At 43.0% G+C, this 21,911-nt stretch overlaps 1 protein-coding gene and 1 long non-coding RNA gene across 9 annotated transcripts in view; one reads left to right on the top strand and one right to left on the bottom strand.

Moving 5' to 3' along the window:
• The window catches only part of lnx1 (ligand of numb-protein X 1), a 51,375-nt gene extending 32,640 nt beyond the window's left edge, over positions 1–18,735 (bottom strand). For 2 of the 8 annotated variants that reach the window (XM_077220566.1, XM_077220564.1), the window contains exons 1-3: positions 18,597–18,735; positions 17,988–18,233; positions 13,500–14,014 (exon numbers count right to left, since the gene is read on the bottom strand). In XM_077220566.1, the coding sequence (XP_077076681.1) occupies positions 13,500–13,927 (428 nt within the window). In that variant the 5' untranslated portion in view covers positions 13,928–14,014; positions 17,988–18,233; positions 18,597–18,735. Of the gene's footprint in view, positions 1–3,604; positions 4,327–6,063; positions 6,168–13,499; positions 14,015–17,987; positions 18,299–18,596 lie in introns of those variants that run through there. The other 6 variants (XM_077220565.1, XM_077220563.1, XM_077220569.1 and 3 more) reach the window with 5 other exon arrangements.
• Positions 18,701–21,869, top strand: LOC143729367 (uncharacterized). Its single transcript, XR_013199990.1, has 3 exons — positions 18,701–18,794; positions 21,508–21,602; positions 21,747–21,869. It is a non-coding gene; the product is annotated as an uncharacterized LOC143729367 (long non-coding RNA).
• Positions 21,870–21,911: the final 42 nt, after the last annotated feature.

Consider the following 21,911-nt stretch of genomic DNA (forward strand, 5'->3'; position numbering starts at 1 on the left):
GAATTCAATATTCCACAAACCACAAAAGATTCATAAACATTTTGCATGTCATGAACGTTTTTCATACGTAAAAGTGCCTATGTTTTACATGCCGTCAATGCATTGTTATTGTACCGAGTCTGTGCAAATGTCAGAAGTGCTTCAATAGTGCTTCAAGAAACATTACGTGTGAGTTGTTTGTCTCACATACCACCTGAAAAAGCATGTGCAGACACATCCAAAATCACACAAACAGGAAAAGGCACATCTCAGCATACCTGTACACTCAGGCAATTCACAAGATAAAGCTACACATACATTAAAACACTGGGAAGCAGAAGTCTTTTGAATGAGTAGAGCTGGACATCAGCTATAGGAAGGAGTTTGGGTGTGTTAAAATACATATTAATACACAGAGACAATTACAAGAGATCCATTGGTAAACTGACTTCCTCAAGAGTGTAAATACTGACAATGACTATGACTGTGACAATGGCTCTATGAAAACATCCTGACCAGTCAGAAACACTGGCTCAACCAGTGGCGTAAGTTTGGGGCAGGGCTATCTGTTTGCCCAGTTATTGTTTTTGCAGTACTGTTTGGTGACCCTAGTGGCGCAGAAATCACAAACTACTGCTTGTAGTGTTAGTAATGCTATTCATCAGGTATTGTGCCCTTAAAACACACACACACACACACACACACACACACACACACACACACACACACACACACACACACACACACACACACACACACACACACACACACACACACACACACACACACACACACACACACACACACACACACACACACACACACACACACAGAGAGAGAGAGAGAGAGAGAGAGAGAGAGAGAGAGAGAGAGAGATCAAGCATCTGCATAGAACATCTGCAACAGTGCACAGAGAAGATTAATGTTTAATTCAAAGTCTAATTAAGCATCTCAAAGCACAAGAGAGAAAGGAGTGTGTGTGTGTGTGTGTGTGTGTGTGTGTGTGTGTGTGTGTGTGTGTGTGTGTGTGTGTGTGTGTGTGTGTGTGTGTGTGTGTGTGTGTGTGTGTGTGTGTGTAAACCCTACATTATGGGGACAAAATATCCCCACAAAATTAGCAATATCCTAAATCCTTGTCCTTGTGGGGGACATTTTTTGGTCCCCATGATGAAAACAGTTGATTAATCATACTGTTTTTTGTTTTGTTTTTGTTTTTTAAATGTAAAAAGACAATTTTCTTTGATAGTTGGGTTTAAGGTTAGGGTTAGTGGATAGAATATACAGTTTGTACAGAATACAAACTGGAATGTCCCCATAAAAGATGGACACCTGTTTGTGTGTGTTGTCAAAGGAAGATGGGCAGTTTTAGCAGAGATCAAACATTCAGGACCAGCGCTAACACACGGTTTACATCTGGTATTAACATTAATTTCAGGTGATCTTATCACAAATGGTCAGTGCTAAATACAAGTGTGAACACGGTCCAAAACATGTGCGATCTGTACACGACATACAGAGGTAGTCAGAAATGCAGTGGACCACATTGCATTTGTCTTAAACAAAATTAAAGGACCTCATACTCACCTGTCATTAATCAACTGCACTAAAACAAGGAGTTTTTGCTGGTTATGTGCCGTTTTAAAAGGGGGGGGGGGGAAGTGTATGGTTGAACATTTTACATACACAAAAAACTTCATGGACTGTTTTGCAATTAATAACAGATTATGTGAAGCACAAATGTATATTTGTGGTGACATTCAAATTTACAAAATAAAAAAAAGTAGATTTGGAATTAGAGTGGTCATGAGACACACCTGTTTTGCCCAAACACTGAGACAGATGTTAATACCAGATACCAGCATATGTGTAATTGATTGCGAGGTCATTCTGGCACGATATGGTATCTTTCTTATCCATGAGTGAATGTCCACCCCAGTGCCACAGAGGAACCTGTGAGAAATTCAACACCCGATAACAAAGAAAGACAGAAAGGAAAAGATACGAATATGTAAAAAATGAAGGGAGACATTCTGGGCAAAGAAAAACACAACTTGCTGAAACTAAGAAAGAAGGCCAGCGTGTGTGAGAGAGATGAGAATAGAAGCTTTCTGTCTTTATATATGATGAAGATGAATGACTGTGCTACCGCCAGCCAGACAAAAAAATAAAAATAAAAACAGACTACACAACGCCTCTCTCCTCTCCTTTTCAATGCATCCAAGATGGTATGTCTACCCATGAAACTCGCATACACATACACAGGCACATAAATCATAAAACACGGCTCATATGGTGACCCACATACACAGAGGGCGAAAGAAGAGAAACAGAAAGACCCTGTCATATAAGATCCAAGCCAGACAAATGCATGGACAGATGGTGCAGAAAATTACCTTACAGTATATGTCTCCTTACTATTCATTCTTCTGAAGAAACCTGTTATATTCCAATTATCCTTTTCTTTCATTTACATGCTATACACACCAATATCAGCATGTTTGTGTTGTCTAGAGGCTAGACTCTAAGAGCAGAGAGGATTTGTAATGCAGTCTATTGTACTTTTCTCAGCCTTTCACACACACACACACACACACACACACACACACACACACACACACACACACACACACACACACACACACACACACACACACACACACACACACACACACACGCACGCACGCACGCACACACACACACACACACACACACACACACACACACACACACACTTAAATGGCACATTGTGTTTTGGCCAAAGACCTGGGATCAATATAACCAGCCTTCACCCAAACACAATCGCACACTGAATGCAGAAGTGTCTTTTAAACAGTGCAGTGCACAATGAAGAAGCTCTTACGTGTTTACTGCCACGGATGAGTGTATATTTGACTCTTTTGAGTGTCTTATGATTTTGACCCAAGTGAGAAGTTCAGCTTGAATGCTTTATGTGCCTTGCAGCTTTAAAAGTGTTATGCTGTTGTCAGATATCTGGTGGGCTTATGTTTGTGTGTCACACACACACACACACACACACACACACACACACACACACACACACACACACACACACACACACACACACACACACACACACACACACACACACACACACACACACACACACACACACACACACACACATTAGGTCATGCTGCAGTGTCCCTCAATGCTTGATAGCATCAAAACAAAACCTTGTTCATTACAAAACGCAACCATAACCACCACTACACTATCCTATAGCACAAAACTACAATAAAAAAGAACATAATGCATTTATCCTTTTACAAATTACCACATGAGATGCAATAATGGTATAGAAACTTCTAGACAACAAAATAACACACAGATATGCATGCACAAACACATACAGTATGCAAGCAATTTATCTTAAAAAATGGGATCAATTGGGATTTATGCAGGTCTTGCAAATGATGTATGGACACACGCGCACACACAAACACACACTTATACACACAACCAGATGCACACATTGCAGTGCTGATGGGATGGGGTACAGTGCGACTGTCCTGTATAAGACTAGAAGATGAGATGGTACATATGGGCGCAACACACCAGACACACACACAGGACATTGCCACAAGCCGATGTGTGTGTTACTCACAGTTCTGAGTAGAGGATGTGCAGGTTGCCCACATTGTCAGTGTAGTTTGCTGGACTGAGCCAGGGCAGAACCAACAGCAGGAGAGCCTTCATGACCCTCTCTCTCCAGGGTCCTCTGCCTTGAGTCTCTCTTTCTTTTGCTTTCTTTGTCTTTCTCTGGACTGAATGCAGTCTTCCCTATCCGTCTTCCTCCCTGCCCCTTCCTCCTCCACCTCTACTACAGTTCTGACCCCCCCACCCACCTTTCTCTCAAGTAAAAAAGCTATTCTTTCGTTTCCTTTTCTTCCTGATTCTTTGCCTTTCCACTTTTCTGTTTTCCCTTGCCTCCCTCAGGCTTTTAGCCTGGTCATCTCAGCAGTAGAGACATCAGCAGCAGTAGAGGGAGAGGTAAAGACTGGGAGCGCTGCCAGCGGAGGAGAGCAGAGAATGCAGGATGAAGAAAGACTTCAGAAGAAAAGGAGGTAAGAGCGGTGTCTGGAGCAGGCGCAGGTGCATATGAGCCAAGGCAGAGAAGAAAACAGAAGGGTGAGGTAGAAGGAGAAGAGGAGGCAGAGAGCGGCGTTTGCTGGCACACCGGTCGGGTGCGATGGTTGCGTTGCTGTTTAATCTGTCCTGGGTTTCGTCCAAGTGTAAGAGGATTTACGCTCACGAGCCCACATGCTGCTGTGAATGTGAGAGAGAGAGAGTGAGTATGTGTGAGTGTGGCACAACAGCATCTGACTTATACTGCAGCATGCTCTACAGAGAGAGAGAGAGCTGGGGCGAACCATCTGATATGAGAGAGAGGGGGAGATACAAGCTTGGGTGGTCCATCTATCATTATCTGTATGCCTCAAGGGTAGAGCATGTGGCAAAGACCACCCCTTCCACAGAGCATGGTTTCATTCAGCCATGAAGGGGTGTGTGTTTATATGTATGCGTATACAAGGAATAGACATGTATGTGTGTATGGATGTATGGATGTATGGATGGATGGATGGATCAGGGGCGCCATTAGAAATTTTCAGCCCTATGAAAGAATATGAGGTTGGGCCCCCTACCGCACCCATTCTATTAATAAAATCAATCTCTGGGGGCCCCAAAAATATGTGGGCCCTTAGAATCGTCCTAACCCCCCCCCCCCCCTTAGCGGCGCCCCTGCGATGGATGGATGGATGGGTGGATGGGAGACCGGACGAATGAATGGACTGATAGATCAATGGATGAATAGATAGAAAGAGATGGATAGACATATATATATATATATATATATATATATATATATATATATATATATAAAGGTATATAGAAAGACAGACAGATAGCTAGAAAGTCAGACATATAGCTATACAGACAGACAGACAGACAGATGAGCAATCACACTCCATTTATAGCTTGACTATTCTCCAAACAATAACTCACAAGGTCACATAATTAGACAAAAATGGTTATGGCCTTATAGATCTCCAAACGTTACAGCACTTTCAATAAATGTGCATGTGCTATCATCAATACTGCATGTGGTTAAAAGCCCAAGGACAGCCTGAGGCGCTACATTCCCTCCTCTCTCCCCAGATCTGATCCAGAAATTCTGTGGAAAGTCTGTCCACCACCAAATACATGCAGACTCAAGCACATGCTTACGTACACTGACAAAGTGCATCTAGACCCGCTTGACTGCAAACACAAAAACACAAAAGAAGCTGACACAGACCATAGATAGATAGATAGATAGACAGACAGACAGACAGACAGACAGACAGACAGATAAGCAACCCCACTCCATTTATAGCTTGAATACCATTCTCCAAGCAAACAATAACTCACAAGGTCACGCAATCAGACAAAACTAGCTATGGCTTTATAGATCCCCAAACTTTACAGCGCTTTCAATAACTCTATGATTTGGTGACAGCATAGCATGTGCTATAATCAATACTGTATGTGAGCCCAAGGACAGCCTGAGGCACTACATACCCTCCTCTCTCCTCAGATCTGATCCAGGATTCCAGGAAAGTCTGTCTACTGCTAAATACATGCAGACCCAATCACACAGTTTACCCACACTGACAGACAAAGTGCATCTTGACTGCAAACATGAACACGGACCTACATACAGTACAAGACACAAACCTGTCTTTGGTACTAAACCCCGAAGCACATGTAAATAACATGCAAAGCAATCTAAAAAACATCAAAGCGTCAACCATGGCTGACTCAATACAACAGGTCTTCTCACCACACTGTATTGAGTCAACAGTGTGAAGGAGGGCTTACAATTTAACATCACATGACCACAAAATGCTCTAAAAAAATTCAGAAGCAGATAATACTGAAAAAAATGCTATTGAGCTTACATGCATGGAATCAAGAGGAACACAATTTCTCTCTCTCTCTCTCTCTCTCTCTCTCTCTCTCTCTCTCTCTCTCTCTCTCTCTCTCTAAAAAAGTAGTTACGAATAAATGGAAGCCCCTTCTTACATGGAGAGAGTCTTTGGCTGGTCCTTACAAGAGCTTGTTCCTCTGAAGTCCCGTCCCATTTTGAATGATGTCCAACTTTACAGTCCTGGACCAACTAAGACCAACTTCCTGGCCACATTGGAGAAAGAAGGGAGAAGAAGAGAAAGACAAAGTAAGATGAACTGACAGCCCAAGAGCCCAGTATAAAGAGGGAGATGTGGGAGGGGAGAAGAGGAATAGTATGGAAAGAAGCAAGTGTGGGTTTTTCGGTTGACTGGAGAAAAGGGCAAGTTGATTATGTTTCTGTAAGTGGAATTTTAAATGAGAGGGAAACTTTCCATTAACAACAGTAACAAAATGCAATTAATTTCATTTGAGCCCTCAGGCTTGTGGAGCACTAATGATTCAGAAACAGTCCACAGGAACGACAGAGACTCCACCATCCTAAAAATGGTAAGAGTGAGGGAGAGATCCAATAAAAAGCATTAGTTAGCATAACGTCCCCAAAGGCACTGAGGTGGAAGATATCTTAGTCGGTTAAACAGAGGTCACTTTGGGGTTGTTACCTCTGAGGAGCGGAGAACAATTAATCCTCTAACCAAATAAACAAACAAATGCATACACACAGACAGAGATGTGCTCGACACATGTCTTCTATTGAGGCGGATCACTGACAAGAGGCTTTTATGAATGACAATGAATGCGCTGCTTATGAATGCCAATGAGAAGATGAACTGTGAATTCAATACATCAGTCACTTTCAGCAATTCAACACTTTCTTATACAATTTAATACCTTGAACTATGCTTTCCCAAACCTTCAAGTTGCGGTCACACTCACAGTTGCTTGGCGAAATTTCACGGGCGATATTTAGTCATTTCAAAGGGAATCTGTGTGATGAAGAATTTTGCCATATAAACTTCCAGTGGCAAATAATTTTCCCTACTCAAATCTGCAGGTAGACTCGTAACTTACCAAGAAAGCAAAACAGAAGTTCCACAATGGTCAATTATAAAATGATCAATAATATTTTGGCTATTGGCTATTTGGAAAGTGGTTATTTAGGGTTGGTTTGTTTGCTTGCTGGAAAAATAGCTTTGGATCTTCATTTCAACGTCATTATTGCCATATTTCATTCATGGCATTTTGTATAATCTAGACCCACTTTCTTTAACCTGTGAAATTTTGCACGGCAATGATAAATGTGATCACGCCTTTAAGGTAGGGTTTCAGGAATGTAGAAAGATCTGGAAATTGGCAGAAACTTAGCAGCTTGGTTCATGAATATTAATGAAGTAACATTACTTAACGTACTCGGTTACTAACGTAACCGCGGTTCTCTCTAGAGAGGGAACGAGTACTGCATAATATCTTACGCTATGGGGAAAATCTCTTTTCCACAAGATATTGAAGCCAAAAATGAATCCTTAATTTTGAATCAATGTAAAACGCGTTGCGGCAGCATGCAGACATAGGCAAGGCGGCTTGCGTGCCTATTGGCTGACCTGCGGCAACAGCAGCAGCCTATCGAAATAGGCCCTGCGTGACGCCATATCCAATGTCTATACGTCCCGCCGAAATAGGCGTGGCCTTGACCTATAAATATAGCTCGACAGGCTGAGACAAACTGGTTTTCATCGCCGCAGCGAACCAGAACATGTTGTAAGCACGGCAAGATACGCAGTACTCGTTCCCTCTCTAGAGGGAACCCGAGGTTACGTTAGTAACCGAGTACGTTCTCTTACGAGAGTTTCTCTCCTACGAGAGTTTCTCTCTATCTTATGCTATGGGGAACACAGTGTAAAACGGCGTGCATACTGGGATCCGACACCAAAGTCCCAAGGGCAGTAAGCCGGGGCTAATAGAGTGCATAATCACCATAGACTCACAGAGAGTCGGAGAAGAGAGGCTGTAAGCATCATTCTCCATAAATAGCATCCTACAGGAGCTAATCATGTTAACAGTGTACCACGCAATCAGGGTGAACAGTGTTCAGCCTGAACTGGGTTGCAGTACGGGTCTTTCAACACCCATGGAGCTGTTCTATCGATCAGTGAACGATGCACAAGCAAAATTCAGCATTCTGAGCCGGAGCAACGGGGCAGACAGAGCTGATTACTAGACGGACAGAAGCTAAGCCTGTAAGGCGGGAACCTCTAGGTTATAAAACCTTATAAATGTAGACGGCGAGGCCCAGTCTGCCGCCGTACAGATATTCTGCAAGGTAATCCCGCTAGACCACGCCCTCGAAGAGGCCACGCCTCTCGTAGAGTGCGCTCTGACACCCAAAGCACACTGCAGGCCCTTAGAAGTGTAAGCCAGCGCTATGGCCTCGACTATGCATCTGGATAGGCTCTGTTTTGACGCGGCTGGTCCTTTAGAACGCCTGCCAAACAAAACAGAGAGCTGCTCAGTCTGTCTGAAAGCAGACGAGCGGGACACATAAGTTATCAGCGCCCTGACAGGGCATAGGAGATTCGTATCCTCCTCCTCATCAAGAACCGGAAGCGCGGACAGGGAAATCGCCTGGGCCCTGAACGGTGTGTTGAGGGATTTGGGCAAGTACCCATGCCTTTGTTTCAGTATGACTTTCGAGTCATTAGGCCCGAATTCCATACATGTCGCGCTCACCGAGAGCGCTTGTAAATCCCCAATGCGCTTCACCGAAGCGAGAGCCACAAGAAACACTGTTTTGAAAAACAAATGCTCCATGTCTGACAATGGATTGGCTCGAATGGTGCACCTTTCATGGCTTCCAAAACCGTAGAAAGGTCCCACACGGGGACTGAAGGAGGTCTGGGAGGGTTCAGCCTCCTAGCTCCTTTGAGGAATCGTACGACCAGATTGTTTCTCCTCAGTGACTGGCCAGACGCCGGTTTAGTAAACGCTGCTATGGCCGCCACATAAACTTTGAGCGTGGATGGGGTTCTGCCCTTATCCAATAGCTCTTGAAGGAAGGAAAGAACTTCCGTAACCACGCAGTCTAGGGGTGAAAAGCCCTGAGCTTGACACCATCCAGAGAACACAGACCATTTTGAGGAATAGAGCCGTCTAGTAGACGTGGCTCTAGCCTGTGTGATCGTGTTTGACACTCCCTCCGGGAGGCTAGCGGGTACTCGTTGATGGCCCATGCATGCAGGGACCATAGCTCTGGGCGAGGATGCCAGATCGCGCCCTTGGCCTGAGAGAGGAGGTCTTTCCTCATCGGTATTGGCCACAGGGCAGTGCTGGTCAGCTGCATCAGGTCAGGGAACCAAGCCTGGTTCGTCCAGAGCAGAGCCACAAGCAGCACTGAGCATCCATTGCCCCTGATTCGTTTCAACACCTGAGGCAGGAGCGAGACGGGGGGAAAAGCATAAAGAGGGCAGCAGGGCCAGACGTGGGCCAGCGCATCCCTGTTTTTGGAGAAAAACTTCGGACAGTGAGCGTTTTCCTGGGACGTGAACAGGTCCACCTGCGCTCTGCCGAATGTCTCCCACAGCAGAGTCTCTCTCCGTCAGCGGGTGCAGCCACCATTCTCCTGCTGGAACATTGTTTCTGGACAGTCTGTCTGGTCCCAGATTCAGGTGACCAGGCACATGTGCTGCTTTCAACGAAAGCAGGTTGTGCTGAGCCCAGACCAGGAGGCGTTCCGTCAGCCTGTAAAGGTTTCGGGACCTGACGCCACCCTGGTGATTTATATAGGCCACCACTGACATGTTGTCTGATCGGACCAGGACGTGGTGACCTTTTATTCGGGAACAAAAACGCCTCAGCGCATTGTCGACTGCCATCATTTTCAGACAGTTTATGCGTAGAAGCTTTTCCCGTGCTGACCAATGTCCAAAGAACGGTCTGCCCTCGAGCAGCGTTCCCCATCCCGAGGTGGAGGCATCCGTGGACACCACCTTCACACTCGAGGAAGTCCCCAGACTCACGCCTGACTGATACCAGTCGATCGCCTTCCAAGGTTCCAGAGCTCAGACACATTTCAGATCGACCTTGAGGCGAAACAGACCGGAGGCCCATGCCCGAGGTGGAACTCGCGCTTTCAGCCATCACTGCAGTGGGCGTATGTGAAGCAGACCCAGCTGGAGTACCGAAGATGCTGAGGCCATGAGGCCCAGCATTTTCTGAAACCTTTTGAGCGGGACTATAGAGCCGCGGCGGAAGGATTTCGCGGCGCGCTGAATGTCCAGTCCGCGCTCCGGCAACAGACGTGCTGTCATGGACAGCGAGTCCAGTACTGTACACAGAAAAGAAACTTTCTGACTGGGAGACAGCGAACTTTTCGCCCAATTGACTGTGAGACCCAGATTCTCGAGATGCTCGAGTAATATGGCCCTGTGTTCTATGAGCTCTGAGTGTGATCGAGCTAGAATCAGCCAATCGTCCAAGTAGTTCAAAACTCGGATGCCCGAAGTCTCAGGGGTGCGAGAGCCGCGTCCATGCACATCGTAAATGTACGGGGTGCCAGGGACAGGCCGAACGGCAGGAATGTGTATTGATATGCCTGGCCCTCGAAGGCGAATCTCAAGAAACGCCTGTGACGTGACGCTATTTATATTTGGAAAAAAGCGTCTTTCAGATCTATTGACATAAACCAGTCTTCCTGGCGAAGTTGCGCGAGGATTTTCCTGGTTGTAAGCATTCTGAACTGGCGCTTCACAAGCACTCTGTTCAGTTGCCGCAGATCTAGAATGGGTCTGAGACCCCCGTCTTTTTTCGGTACCAGAAAATATCTGCTGTATACACTCCCTTCGCTCTGAGCCTGAGATAAAGGTTCTATGGCCCCTTTGCTCAGTAGTTTCGCTATTTCGGCTGAAAGTAGAAGAGCTACCTCGTTCTTTACCGTAGCTTCGACTCGCGCCGTGTAACGGTGGGGACGTCGAGCAAACTGCAGCGAATAGCCTCTTTTTATAGTGTTCAGCACCCATTCTGACACCCCGGGAAGCTTTGCCCACGCATTTGCATGAATAGCTAGAGGTAGAATGAAAACTGGGCTCTGGCCGCAACGTAGTGGCGACCGGAGAGCTCTGGTGTGCCTTAAAGTGAACACTCTGCTTGCAGCATCTGAGGCGGGAAGCGCGCTGATCACAGCGGGCGGTCTGGCCGCGCTTGATTTCTCTATGGAAGTTTGCAAAGAGGAAATGAGCGGAGTGAAAACCGTGGGTTTTAACATGTCTGTGAGTGAATGTGGGTGGGTGACAGCGGGCACATTTACTACACTGAAAACACCGTCTGCCTGAGCTGACTGAATGTGTGTTGGTTTCGTTTTTACAGAAACCGCGGGACATGCATAGTGTAGTGTTTGTGGGCACATTCACTACATGTAATGCACAATCGACATGAGTCGCTGGCCGCGCTCGATTTCTCTAAAGCAGTTTGCGGAGAGAGAGTGAGCGGGACAAAACCCTGTGGGGTTCAACATGTCTGTGAGATAATGTGGGCGCAGGACAGCGGGCACATTTACTGCACAGAAAAACACCGTCAGCCTGAGCTGACTGAATGTGTGTTGGTTTCGTTTTTACAGAAACCGTGGGACATGCATTGTGTATCGTTTGTGGGCACTGAGATGTGGGCACATACACTTCATGTAATGCACAATCGACATGAGTCGCTGGCCGCGCTCAATGTCTCTATGGCAGTTTGCGTAGAGAGAGCGAGCGGGACAAAACCCTGTGGGGTTCAACGTGTCTGTGAGAGAACGTGGGCGCAGGACAGCGGGCACATTTACTGCACAGAAAACCACCGTCAGCCTGAGCTGACTGAATGTGTGTTGGTTTCGTTTTTACAGAAACCGTGGGACATGCATTGTGTAGCGTTTGTGGGCACTGAGTTGTGGGCACACTCACTACATGTAATGCACAATTGACACCATCGGCCGTGGCCGGAATACAGAAAATACACTTTGTATGATTTATCTGGGTCGCCGTAAAACGGCTTTTGTGTGCAGGCAAGCCGGCCGTGGTACCAGCTTGTTTACTGCAGAATACACTGGAACAGTCGCATTTTCTGGAAATGAACGAGCGAACATTTACGGTGCGAGTCTGGCCGCGGCGAGACTTAAACACCGTTGCTTACCTAGGAGGGCTAGGAAGACTTTGAAGCCTTGGGCTTTATCTTAGTCTTCGGCTGGGGCCCACGCGGAGGGGGGCGGCGTCCGGCAGAGCGAGAGCGCACGAGAGCGCACGAGAGCGGGCTGCGCGGGCGTCTTCCACTCAAGGTCGAGGCTCGCCGCGGCCAGTGAGAGCAGATGTATCAGCTCAGATTCGAAGCTGGCCCGTTTCCCTGATGACTCGCGGGCAGAGTGGGGAGGTCCACAGAGCTTGCCCAATCCTCACTGTCCGACGCCAGGATAGAGCAGCTGTCCTCCTCCACAAAAGCAGCTATCTCGTCGTCACCAATGGCGGAAGCGGCGGCGGACGGCGGCCGCTGTCCGTCGATGAGCGACTCGAGTGAAGCTAGTGAAGCTGGCGGGTGAACCGGCGAGCTTTCGCAGGGTGGAGAAGGCTTGGGGACCCGTTGAGTACGGCGCCTTTATATTGGCGCGGAACTATAGCGGGTGGAAGTGCAGACTCGGAGAAAAAATGCCAGGCGAGTCCTCAGAGTCCCCATGGCAATAGCACGAGAGCTCTCAGCAGAGGTAAAAGGATATATATGCCGGAAAGCGTAGCAGGTACGGCAACTGGAGGCGGCGAGGTGAAGGTCAGCGGCTTCAGATTCGAAGGCTCGTCCCGCAGAAGGCTTATTCTCAACAGCGCGGCTTCTCACTCTGGATCCAGCGATGCGTGAGCTTCGCTGAAGAGATGAAAATCAGTTTGTATCAGCCTGTCGAGCTATATTTATAGGTCAAGGCCACGCCTATTTCGGCGTGTGACGTAGTGGCTCGAAGCACCCCCATTGGATATGGCGTCATGCAGGGCCTCTCTCGAAAGGCTGCTGCTTTTGCCGCAGGTCAGCCAATAGGCACGCAAGCCGCCTTGCCTGTGTCTGCATGCTGCCGCAACGCGTTTTACATTGATTCAAAATTAAGGATTCATTTTTGGCTTCAATATCTCGTGGAAAAGAGGTTTTTCCCATAGTGTAAGATATTACGCAGTATGAGAGAAACTCTCGTAAGAGAACTACTGACCCTAAAGTAAAAGGTATTTTCCATTGTAAGATGGCTGCTCACTGTTTGCATCAATGCAACAGTTTGGCTTCTGCTGGCTACAGTTTCTTTTTTTCATACTGCTACCAGGTAAAATAAAACTTGCCTCAAAAAAACGTTATAATGGTTGCTATGCCTGGTAGTATTAGGGTGATAATTGTTTGAAAGCAATATTGTTCCAGGACCAACAAAAGATGCGGGTCCATGTCCGACTTGGCTAAATTGCATTGTGCATTTTCCAAACCTGTGTACCACCATCCTAAATTTTATTAAGAAGCTCAAATCTTGTTAAGACCACTACTAGCTCTGAGGGAGATTTCCTCACCGGCTCCTGATGTGTCCCTCCAATTCTCCCCGCGACAGCATTTCAGTGCAGTGTTCGGTAAAGGGACAGGACACCATCAGTTTATCCAGCAGCTTGTGCACCAGCAGGCTGGACTTTCGGCAGGTTTGCAGCATCAGGGGAGTGCGATCCACCGGGCAGAAGTCGCTCTCCAGTAGGAAGTTTGTCAAACACTCTTGGCAGTAGGTGTGGCCACACGGGGTGTCCAGGGGCTGGATCAAAGGCTGAAGGCAGATGTGGCACATGAGGTCATCATCCACCTCCTCTTTGTAGGTATATTCGTGGTTCTCCTCTTGTAGGTGGCGTTGTCCACAGACATGGCATAGGTCAGGAGGAGGGGAGGTGGGACTGACTCCTGTTGCACCGAAAACAGGCATCGCCACAGCACCCGCCTCTTCCTGATCACTCATTGCGTAATGGTAAGTATGGTTAAAAGGTTGAAGAGTTACTAATTCGTCGTAGTTTTGTTGTGTCAGGTTGTGTTTTGAGCCATCCACCTGTAGGATCACATTAAAAAAAAGAAAGGAACTGTCATTTATTGCAAATAGGTGTGTCCACATGATAATCTGGTTGGCTGTGTTTGCTGGAAAGGCAGGTCGCACACACCCAAAGACACAGTTTAGCAAAAAGAGGCCAGCAAAAATTGTTTTTTGCTTTCTGCCTGTTCCTCATCTCTCTTACTCTATTTTTAATCCCCTGAGTTGGCAGAGGGATGAATATCAAACTGATTCAAATCTCATTTTATATTCCACTGGCAACAGAAATATCAATATTGCATCCGAGATTTTTAATAAACCCAGTTGGACAAGAAGAGAAAGATATAATTGAAAGTTATACAGTGGCAGTTTTTAGCATGGTCACTCAGAGAACAGCCATGTTGCTAGCATTATTCTGGATGCTTCCAGAACCTTAAGGATTGACGTTTAGCAGCTGTTTCTGAACTAGAATTTTGTCCATAACAACCTCAGTAGGGCAATTATACCTGGGTTCGTGTGAGCCTGCAGTTAGTAGTGAATTGTTTGTGTGTGTGTGTGTGTGTGTGCTTGTATGTGGCACATGTAGTTCACATACAAGATTAGCTTTATTTTAAAGGGATAGTTCACCCTCAAGTGACTATTTTGTATTATTTACTCACCTTCATGTCATTCTAAACATGTAACTTCATTTTTCTTTCTATGAAACATGAAAGTGGACTACTGTGATGATATCTTTATGGTGTTATATTGTAGGCATACTTTTTAGAGCTTAACAGCCGTTTCTCTCTATAAACTGTCATTTTATACTAAATGAATAAATGTTCCACAGGGAAAATACCAGCATACTGGTTTGGAACAACATGCTGGTGAGTAATACAATTGTAAACTTTATTGTTTAAAAGAAGTCATGTGGTCAGGAAGTCCTTGCATTAGACTGAATGCGTCACCACACCTGTTGTAGCACACACAACCAATTCACTAGGGAGAGTTTGTACGGTTACAATGGAAGTGTGATATTACTACAGCCATAAAAAAATAGTTTGGGGTGTTTTACCGAGTACAATCTCTCCTCTGAATACATTTAGTGTACACTTTCAGAGCCTCCATCTTTCTGTGTGTTTCAATATGGCTTGTCTGATTTTGTGAAGTCACCCACTGCTGATTTGAAGAGGAAACCCTTGAACGACAGTGAACTGCAGGTAAATGCATGAGAATAGCTCTATTGTCTACCACCATGTAATCTGATCTGAGCTTAACCAGAACTATATAAGGACACGAACACACTCCAACCCATAAAGGAGTGTGCCCAAGGACACAGTTTTACCTAGCAACCCTGTGTTCTCCGTAAATCATCATCTCTTTAATGATCCTTCAGAGTGACGATATGGCTTGAGTATGCTACTGGGTTGTATTAACACACACACACACACACACACACACACACACACACACACACACACACACACACACACACACACACACACACACACACACACACACACACAATCACTTTTACCCTGCGGCTCTTATTCAATTGGAATTTTCCATTTTTATTTGTCTTCCCGCATTCAAAGGCACTTCTATTAAAAAATCCATTGTCCTAAACAAACAGAATGACAGGACTTAATAGTTGCTGGTTTCATTTCACTCTCCTTTCTTCAACTCTGTCTCTTTCTCTCATATTTTCTCTAGGGAAGTAATATTGTTTCTCAAGTGACCTTTGATCCAGAGCAAAGCAATCGTAAGTGTAGAGAGTGTTAATGACATGCAATTGCACAATCAAACATACACAAGTTACAGACACATGCACAGCATTTTTTATCTTAAATCCAGTGGGATCAGTGTTTAATGACTGAAAATGCTGAAAATATACTTCAATAAATGGTTTTATGGAAGAATACACACAGATACACAGAATGTTCAATCATGGTGTAATGTTGTGCCTAATCAGCCATTTCTTTAAAAGCTCCAGTTAAAAATTGTCTTGTGTGTTGTGTGTCAGCATTTTTATATCATTCAGCACAGACAAACACATACTTTCCTATCACGCAAAGTGCACAATAATACACCACTGAAGGAATTAATGCAAACGCAGAAACAAAAAAATATAAAGTGGGACCTAAAAGTCTGAGACCACTATTGTGAAAATGCTTCCATATGGCATTTTTTCCTCAGCTCTGTGATTCCACCTGTGTTTCTGACATAATAGAATGAATAAACATGCTTTACAAAGGCAGCACTCTAAGAAAAGAGGCAGCAGGGTGGATCACTCACTCTCAGGCCTGCTGTGGATCTGTCTTTGACTCCACCACACTTTGTTCAGACATGTTTGAGCAGAAAATTCCACCGCATACCTGAATCTCTGGATGCTCTCATTACAACCTGAACCCCTAATGAAGAGTTATAGAACATATAACATGCTGATCGGTGTATTTATGTTTATGTATTTGTGCAATAAATATTAAATGAATACCAAGAATTATATCTGTAGAAAATGTATACAATTTATTACAAAAAATATTTTACATTGATTAATTTAGAAATGGTATTAAAAATAAGAGAGTTGGTGATGTATTTTATTTTAAAATATAATATATTGTTTATAAAATCTATTTGGTAACAGGGTTGAATGGTTACATAATAGGCCCTAACAAGGAGCCTTGAGGCTCCCCTTTGATTAAACATTCAACTGTTTAATCATATAGCTAATAAATAATGCAATAAAACCAAACAATGATTAATGAAATATAATAACTATTCCGTGGAAATTATGGGTATAAATGAGCACAGCCACTCACAAAAAAATAATACTCACAAGATGACAGAATTTGGTGTTCTGAGTAAGTGAGTGTGTTAAGATAATTATTTAACAAAAAATGAAATATTTCTCAAAAAAGACATATTGGAAAAAATCAGTCCATTTGAGAAATGAGGCTACATGTTTCTGGTATGTCGGAGAGGATCATCAGAATTCAGACCAAAGAGTCTTCCAGTGTATAGCTTGGGGAGAGTTACATAAGTGTTCATATGTAAATGTGTAGTTCACCCCCACCCTTTGGATTTCTGTACCAACCCCTCTTCCTCTTCAACACCCCTCTCTTCCAACACGCTTTCATTCTGTTCCATAGTCTCTTTTCTCAGTTACCTTATGTTATTTATCATGTTATATATACAGAGGGGTTTAAAAATAAGTATTTTATTGTTATAATAATTTTTTTAGGCCTATATTTCTTATTGCATTACAAAATATGTTTATCTAATATGAAACAATATATATTTCTATTATATATTATATATACAACGTTTTTAATAAAATTATAAATTACAATTATGGATACATTTCCATCTAGGAGATTACTATAATTTTGTACGGATTGATGTTTTATACTCCATATCATGTCATATCACACCTACCATTTACAGTAAAATTCAATAGAGATAGTGAGAGCACACACACACACACACACACACACACACACACACACACACACACACACACACACACACACACACACACACACACACACACACACACACACACACACACACACACACACACACACACACACACACACACACACACACACACACACAGAGAGACACAGAGACACACAGACAGGTGACATGCTGTTGGTTTTCCCTGCTAAAGAGCTGGTGGTCAAAACTGCTGATACCAACTTGCTCTAGCCAGAGAATGATGATGATGATGATCAATCTGAGTTAACAGTGTTTACACTATAAATATATGAACATCAACACCTGCACCATGCTCACACACATCCCTCCATGTGCACAAAAACACACACACATTTTCACAGGCATTATGACTTCAAAAGATTCATATTGGTTTCTACACAAAGAAAGTTTGTGCACAGCTGTGCTGAGTCAACAAGTACAACCTTATCTATCGAACAAAAATCAGTATCAAGTGAAAGTTACGAGCAAAATGTGCTTAGTAAATACAAACTAAGACCAGTGTAGTTCTCAAGCTTACCTGAACAGGTAATCCAACCGCTCCGGCAGAGGGAAAATGAGAAGGGGAGAGTGAATGAGAAAGTAAAGAGAAAATAAAAGGACTTTGTCCCAGTGGCCACAAGTTAAAAATTTGCCTTATTTCTGATATTAGGTAGGCTCTAGTATGCTCTGCAAGATGTCCTGGTGGTCTTCAAGAGATTATTTCAATCCAGGGCCCCCCAGCCATCCTATCATGCTCCGGGACGCCAACTAATGACGCACACACCTGATACAGGAAGTGAGAGAGAAGAGGCAGAGTTAAAACGGTAGGCAGGTAAACAAGAGAACTGCACCAACCTGCTCTGGTGGGGCTGGGTACTGGTTTACACACACACACACACACACACACGCACACGCACACACACACACACACACACACACACACACACACACACACACACACACACACACACACACACACACACACACACACACACACACACACACACACACACACACACACACAGTATAACTGTATAACTATAATGTTTAAATAAATACATTAGATTATGTGTACACTAAACAATACGTAAAAAATGGGTAAGAAATACAATCTATTACAACATACAAAAAAGGTAAATGCACCTACGCAAAACCGAATGCTCTGGCAGCGTGTGACAAGCTGTGACATGCCCTGATAAATCCTTGTACATAAACCTGAACAAAGTGCTTTAGGAACCCTAAACACTTCACTAAAGCTGCTTTTCACTATGCAGAGGCACACACCCATCCAACGACTCCAGGCAGAGAAGAACGGCTGGTCTTTTCTTGTGATGTGATGATTTGGGTAGGATGTTTGTGTGGATGGGGGTTACCTGAACAAAACCGCCTATAGATATTCATTTGTCTATGCTTGCTGTAGTTTTTATGTTTTAGGAAAGAGTGTGTCATAATGCGTGCGTGCGTATGAGCTTGTGTGATTAAGACAGGCTGTATGCAGGCTGAGGGCAGTTTTCTCTGTAAAGTTGTCTCTCTCTTCCTGAGAAACATGAGCATGATCAATTCACAATTCTATTTTGAGATTTTTTCCAATATTTTTCTTCAGCTGCCTAATGTTTTGATGAAAAAGTTTGGATTCAAACTAAGAAATAATTTATCTCTAGTTTTTGTAATAATACACAACACATCCTAAAAACCAAGTAAATCTGAGAGTTAATAGTAAACTAATGTTAACATGATAGATAAGCACATAATACATACAAATCATACAGACACACAATACACAACGAAATCACCTAATTACTGGGACTTGCATTTTTATTTATTTTTTTCCTAATAGATCAAATGAGTTTAGAAGTGAGTTTAGTCCAGTTTTTAGAAAGGGGAATAATTGGATCAAATTTTAAAAATACTACAATTGTTAATTTTTTATATTATTATAGTAAAACGTATTGTCTTTCAACCTAAAGCAGTGAGTAACATTGGCATAATCAAATATTTAAGAGCCGAGGTCAAACCAATATTTTACCTCTATAGTTTGTTGGTCAAAATTTAACATGAATAACAGATGTAAACACTGTTTCTGGTAGCTACCATACAGTATTTTATTCCGGAAATTAAATAAAAATGTTAAAAAAATGTTGCAATTGCCAGTTTTCCATGTTATTCCATATCAAAATCATCAATTGCCATGTGTTTTTTTTTTTTTCAGTTTGGAATGAAGTCAATTGAGGTGGAATGTACTGCATGTTCAGATCTGCAAATGGGCCCCAGTTTTCACATTGAATATCAGCAGGTCTAACAGTAAATATACAGAATTTAAATTTTCTGAAAACATAAATTATTACAGTATAGGAGTGATGAACTCTCTTTATATGTGACCCTGGATGACAAAACCAGTCCTATGGATCATTTTTTTGAAATTGAGATTTATACTGCCCTACAAAGCAAAAAGGCAGTAACTACGCAGAGTGCAGAACTGAGAAAAATTATTTTAAAGTTATCCTGTCATATATTATTGGACATGTGGCTGTTTTGTTACTTTATATTAGCTTATTCTTTGTACATATCAATCAGTAACAACAGGATGACAGATTAACTTTAAAGTCGTTTTTCTCAGTTCTGCACTCTGCGTAGTTACTGCCTTTTTGCTTTGTAGGACATTATACATCACATGAAAGCTGAATAAATAAGCTTTACATTGATGTATGGTTTGTTAGGATAGGACAATATTTGGCCGAGATACAACTATTTGAAAATCTGGAATCTGAGCCTTTAAAGTTATCCATTTAAGTTCGCGATTGTGCTGCATTCACTCACAAAAATAAATGTTATATACATTTACTGTATTTACGATAAATTGACAAAATATCTTCATGGAACATGATCTTTACTTAATATCCTAATGATTTTTGGCATAAAAGAAAAATTTATAATTTTGACCCATACAATGTATTGTTGGCTATTCCCACAAATATATCCGTGCTACTTAAGACTGGTTTTGTGATCCAGGGTCACATATGGGTTTAACTGGTCACTAAATAAATTAATACACATAATTCCCTTTTATTCTCATTTATCTATTTTCAAATATTTTCAATCTATTTTTAACTTCTCCTTTTTCTAAATCAATTTCGAAATTCAGAGTTAATTCCATTTTCAATGTCAGATTCATCAGCAAATTATTTTTTTATTATTAGTAACTGGTGGGTTTCATCTAATGACCAGCGTGAAAGAAGTTCTGTATGACATGTCATTGCCAAATTTATTAAACATGAAAGGAGGTCTGATTCCTCCAAACAGGTGTATAGGCTAGGCTTACTGTATATCCATATCCGTAACTGAAATGAATCAGAAAGAACCAGGGGGTGTTTTTGCAACTACATGCACATGCATGTTTAAATGAGACATTTATGTTTGTGTGTCATGTTGTAAATATTTAGACAGTCACTATAATTCTGTAACTACTGTAAGTGTTTCGCTTTATAGCGTGTTTGTTTGACACAAATTGTAAATATTACACTAAAATATGACACTATAAGGCATTTTCTTTCATGGCGTGTCTTGATTTGAGACTTCTGCTACACTACTGATTTAGCATAAAATCAAGTAAAACCAGATCCTAAACCAAATCCCAAATTCCAGACTCCTGACCCAGGCCTTGAATGTAACCAGAGAAAACAGAGGAAGACTGAAGGGATGGCAAAGATTGTGGTTTTTCCACATTCAAAAAATGCACTGAAATAATGAAAAGATAGCTTATTGTGATGATAAGAGCAACAGTGGAGTGTGAGAGATATTAGAACAAAGCAGGCAATCAATCAGCTCTGACAGCTGTACAGAAGCCTATAACTGACCAGATGTTTACAGAGCTGTCTGCTTTGATTAATGTGAAATCAATGGAGTACTTTAATCCATTTATTCTGAAATTTGATTCTGGATAATATAATGCTGCTTTTATGTAAATTAAATGAATCGTTTTTCAAGCGAGTCATAAGCCGTTTTGTTGTGACATCAAGACGATCATTAACATATTACCCGACCACTTATTGCGCGTGCAGACAGAGGGAAAACTTGAACCTCAAACACCGCAGCTGATTCCTGTGGATGCTGGATATCATCATGTCGAGAAGACGCTGTGCTCTACAATGTGAAGGTAAAGCCAGTTTTTTTACACTGCCCAAAGGCGAGCATGTGAAGAATCGGTGGTTAAAATTCATCTTTACCAGATACCACAGCAGTATAATCCTAAACTTTAGTGTGTTCCCTTTATTTTACTTATGACTTTTTCTCAATGCAGGATTCGCAAACCGCTTGCTCTTGAACGCTTTTTTCTCCATGTCTGTGGGGAAGCCATACATTTGCACACCTTTCTCTGAGCGATTGGAGCATCCCCATGCAGCACAGCAAACCATGGTGGAGACTATGGCTACGTTCAGACTGCAGGCTGAAACGACCCAATTCC

Source organism: Siphateles boraxobius, unplaced genomic scaffold (assembly GCF_051911475.1).
Source record: "Siphateles boraxobius isolate OS27281-9 unplaced genomic scaffold, OSU_SipBor_1 8, whole genome shotgun sequence".
NCBI classification, from domain to species: domain Eukaryota; kingdom Metazoa; phylum Chordata; class Actinopteri; order Cypriniformes; family Leuciscidae; genus Siphateles; species Siphateles boraxobius.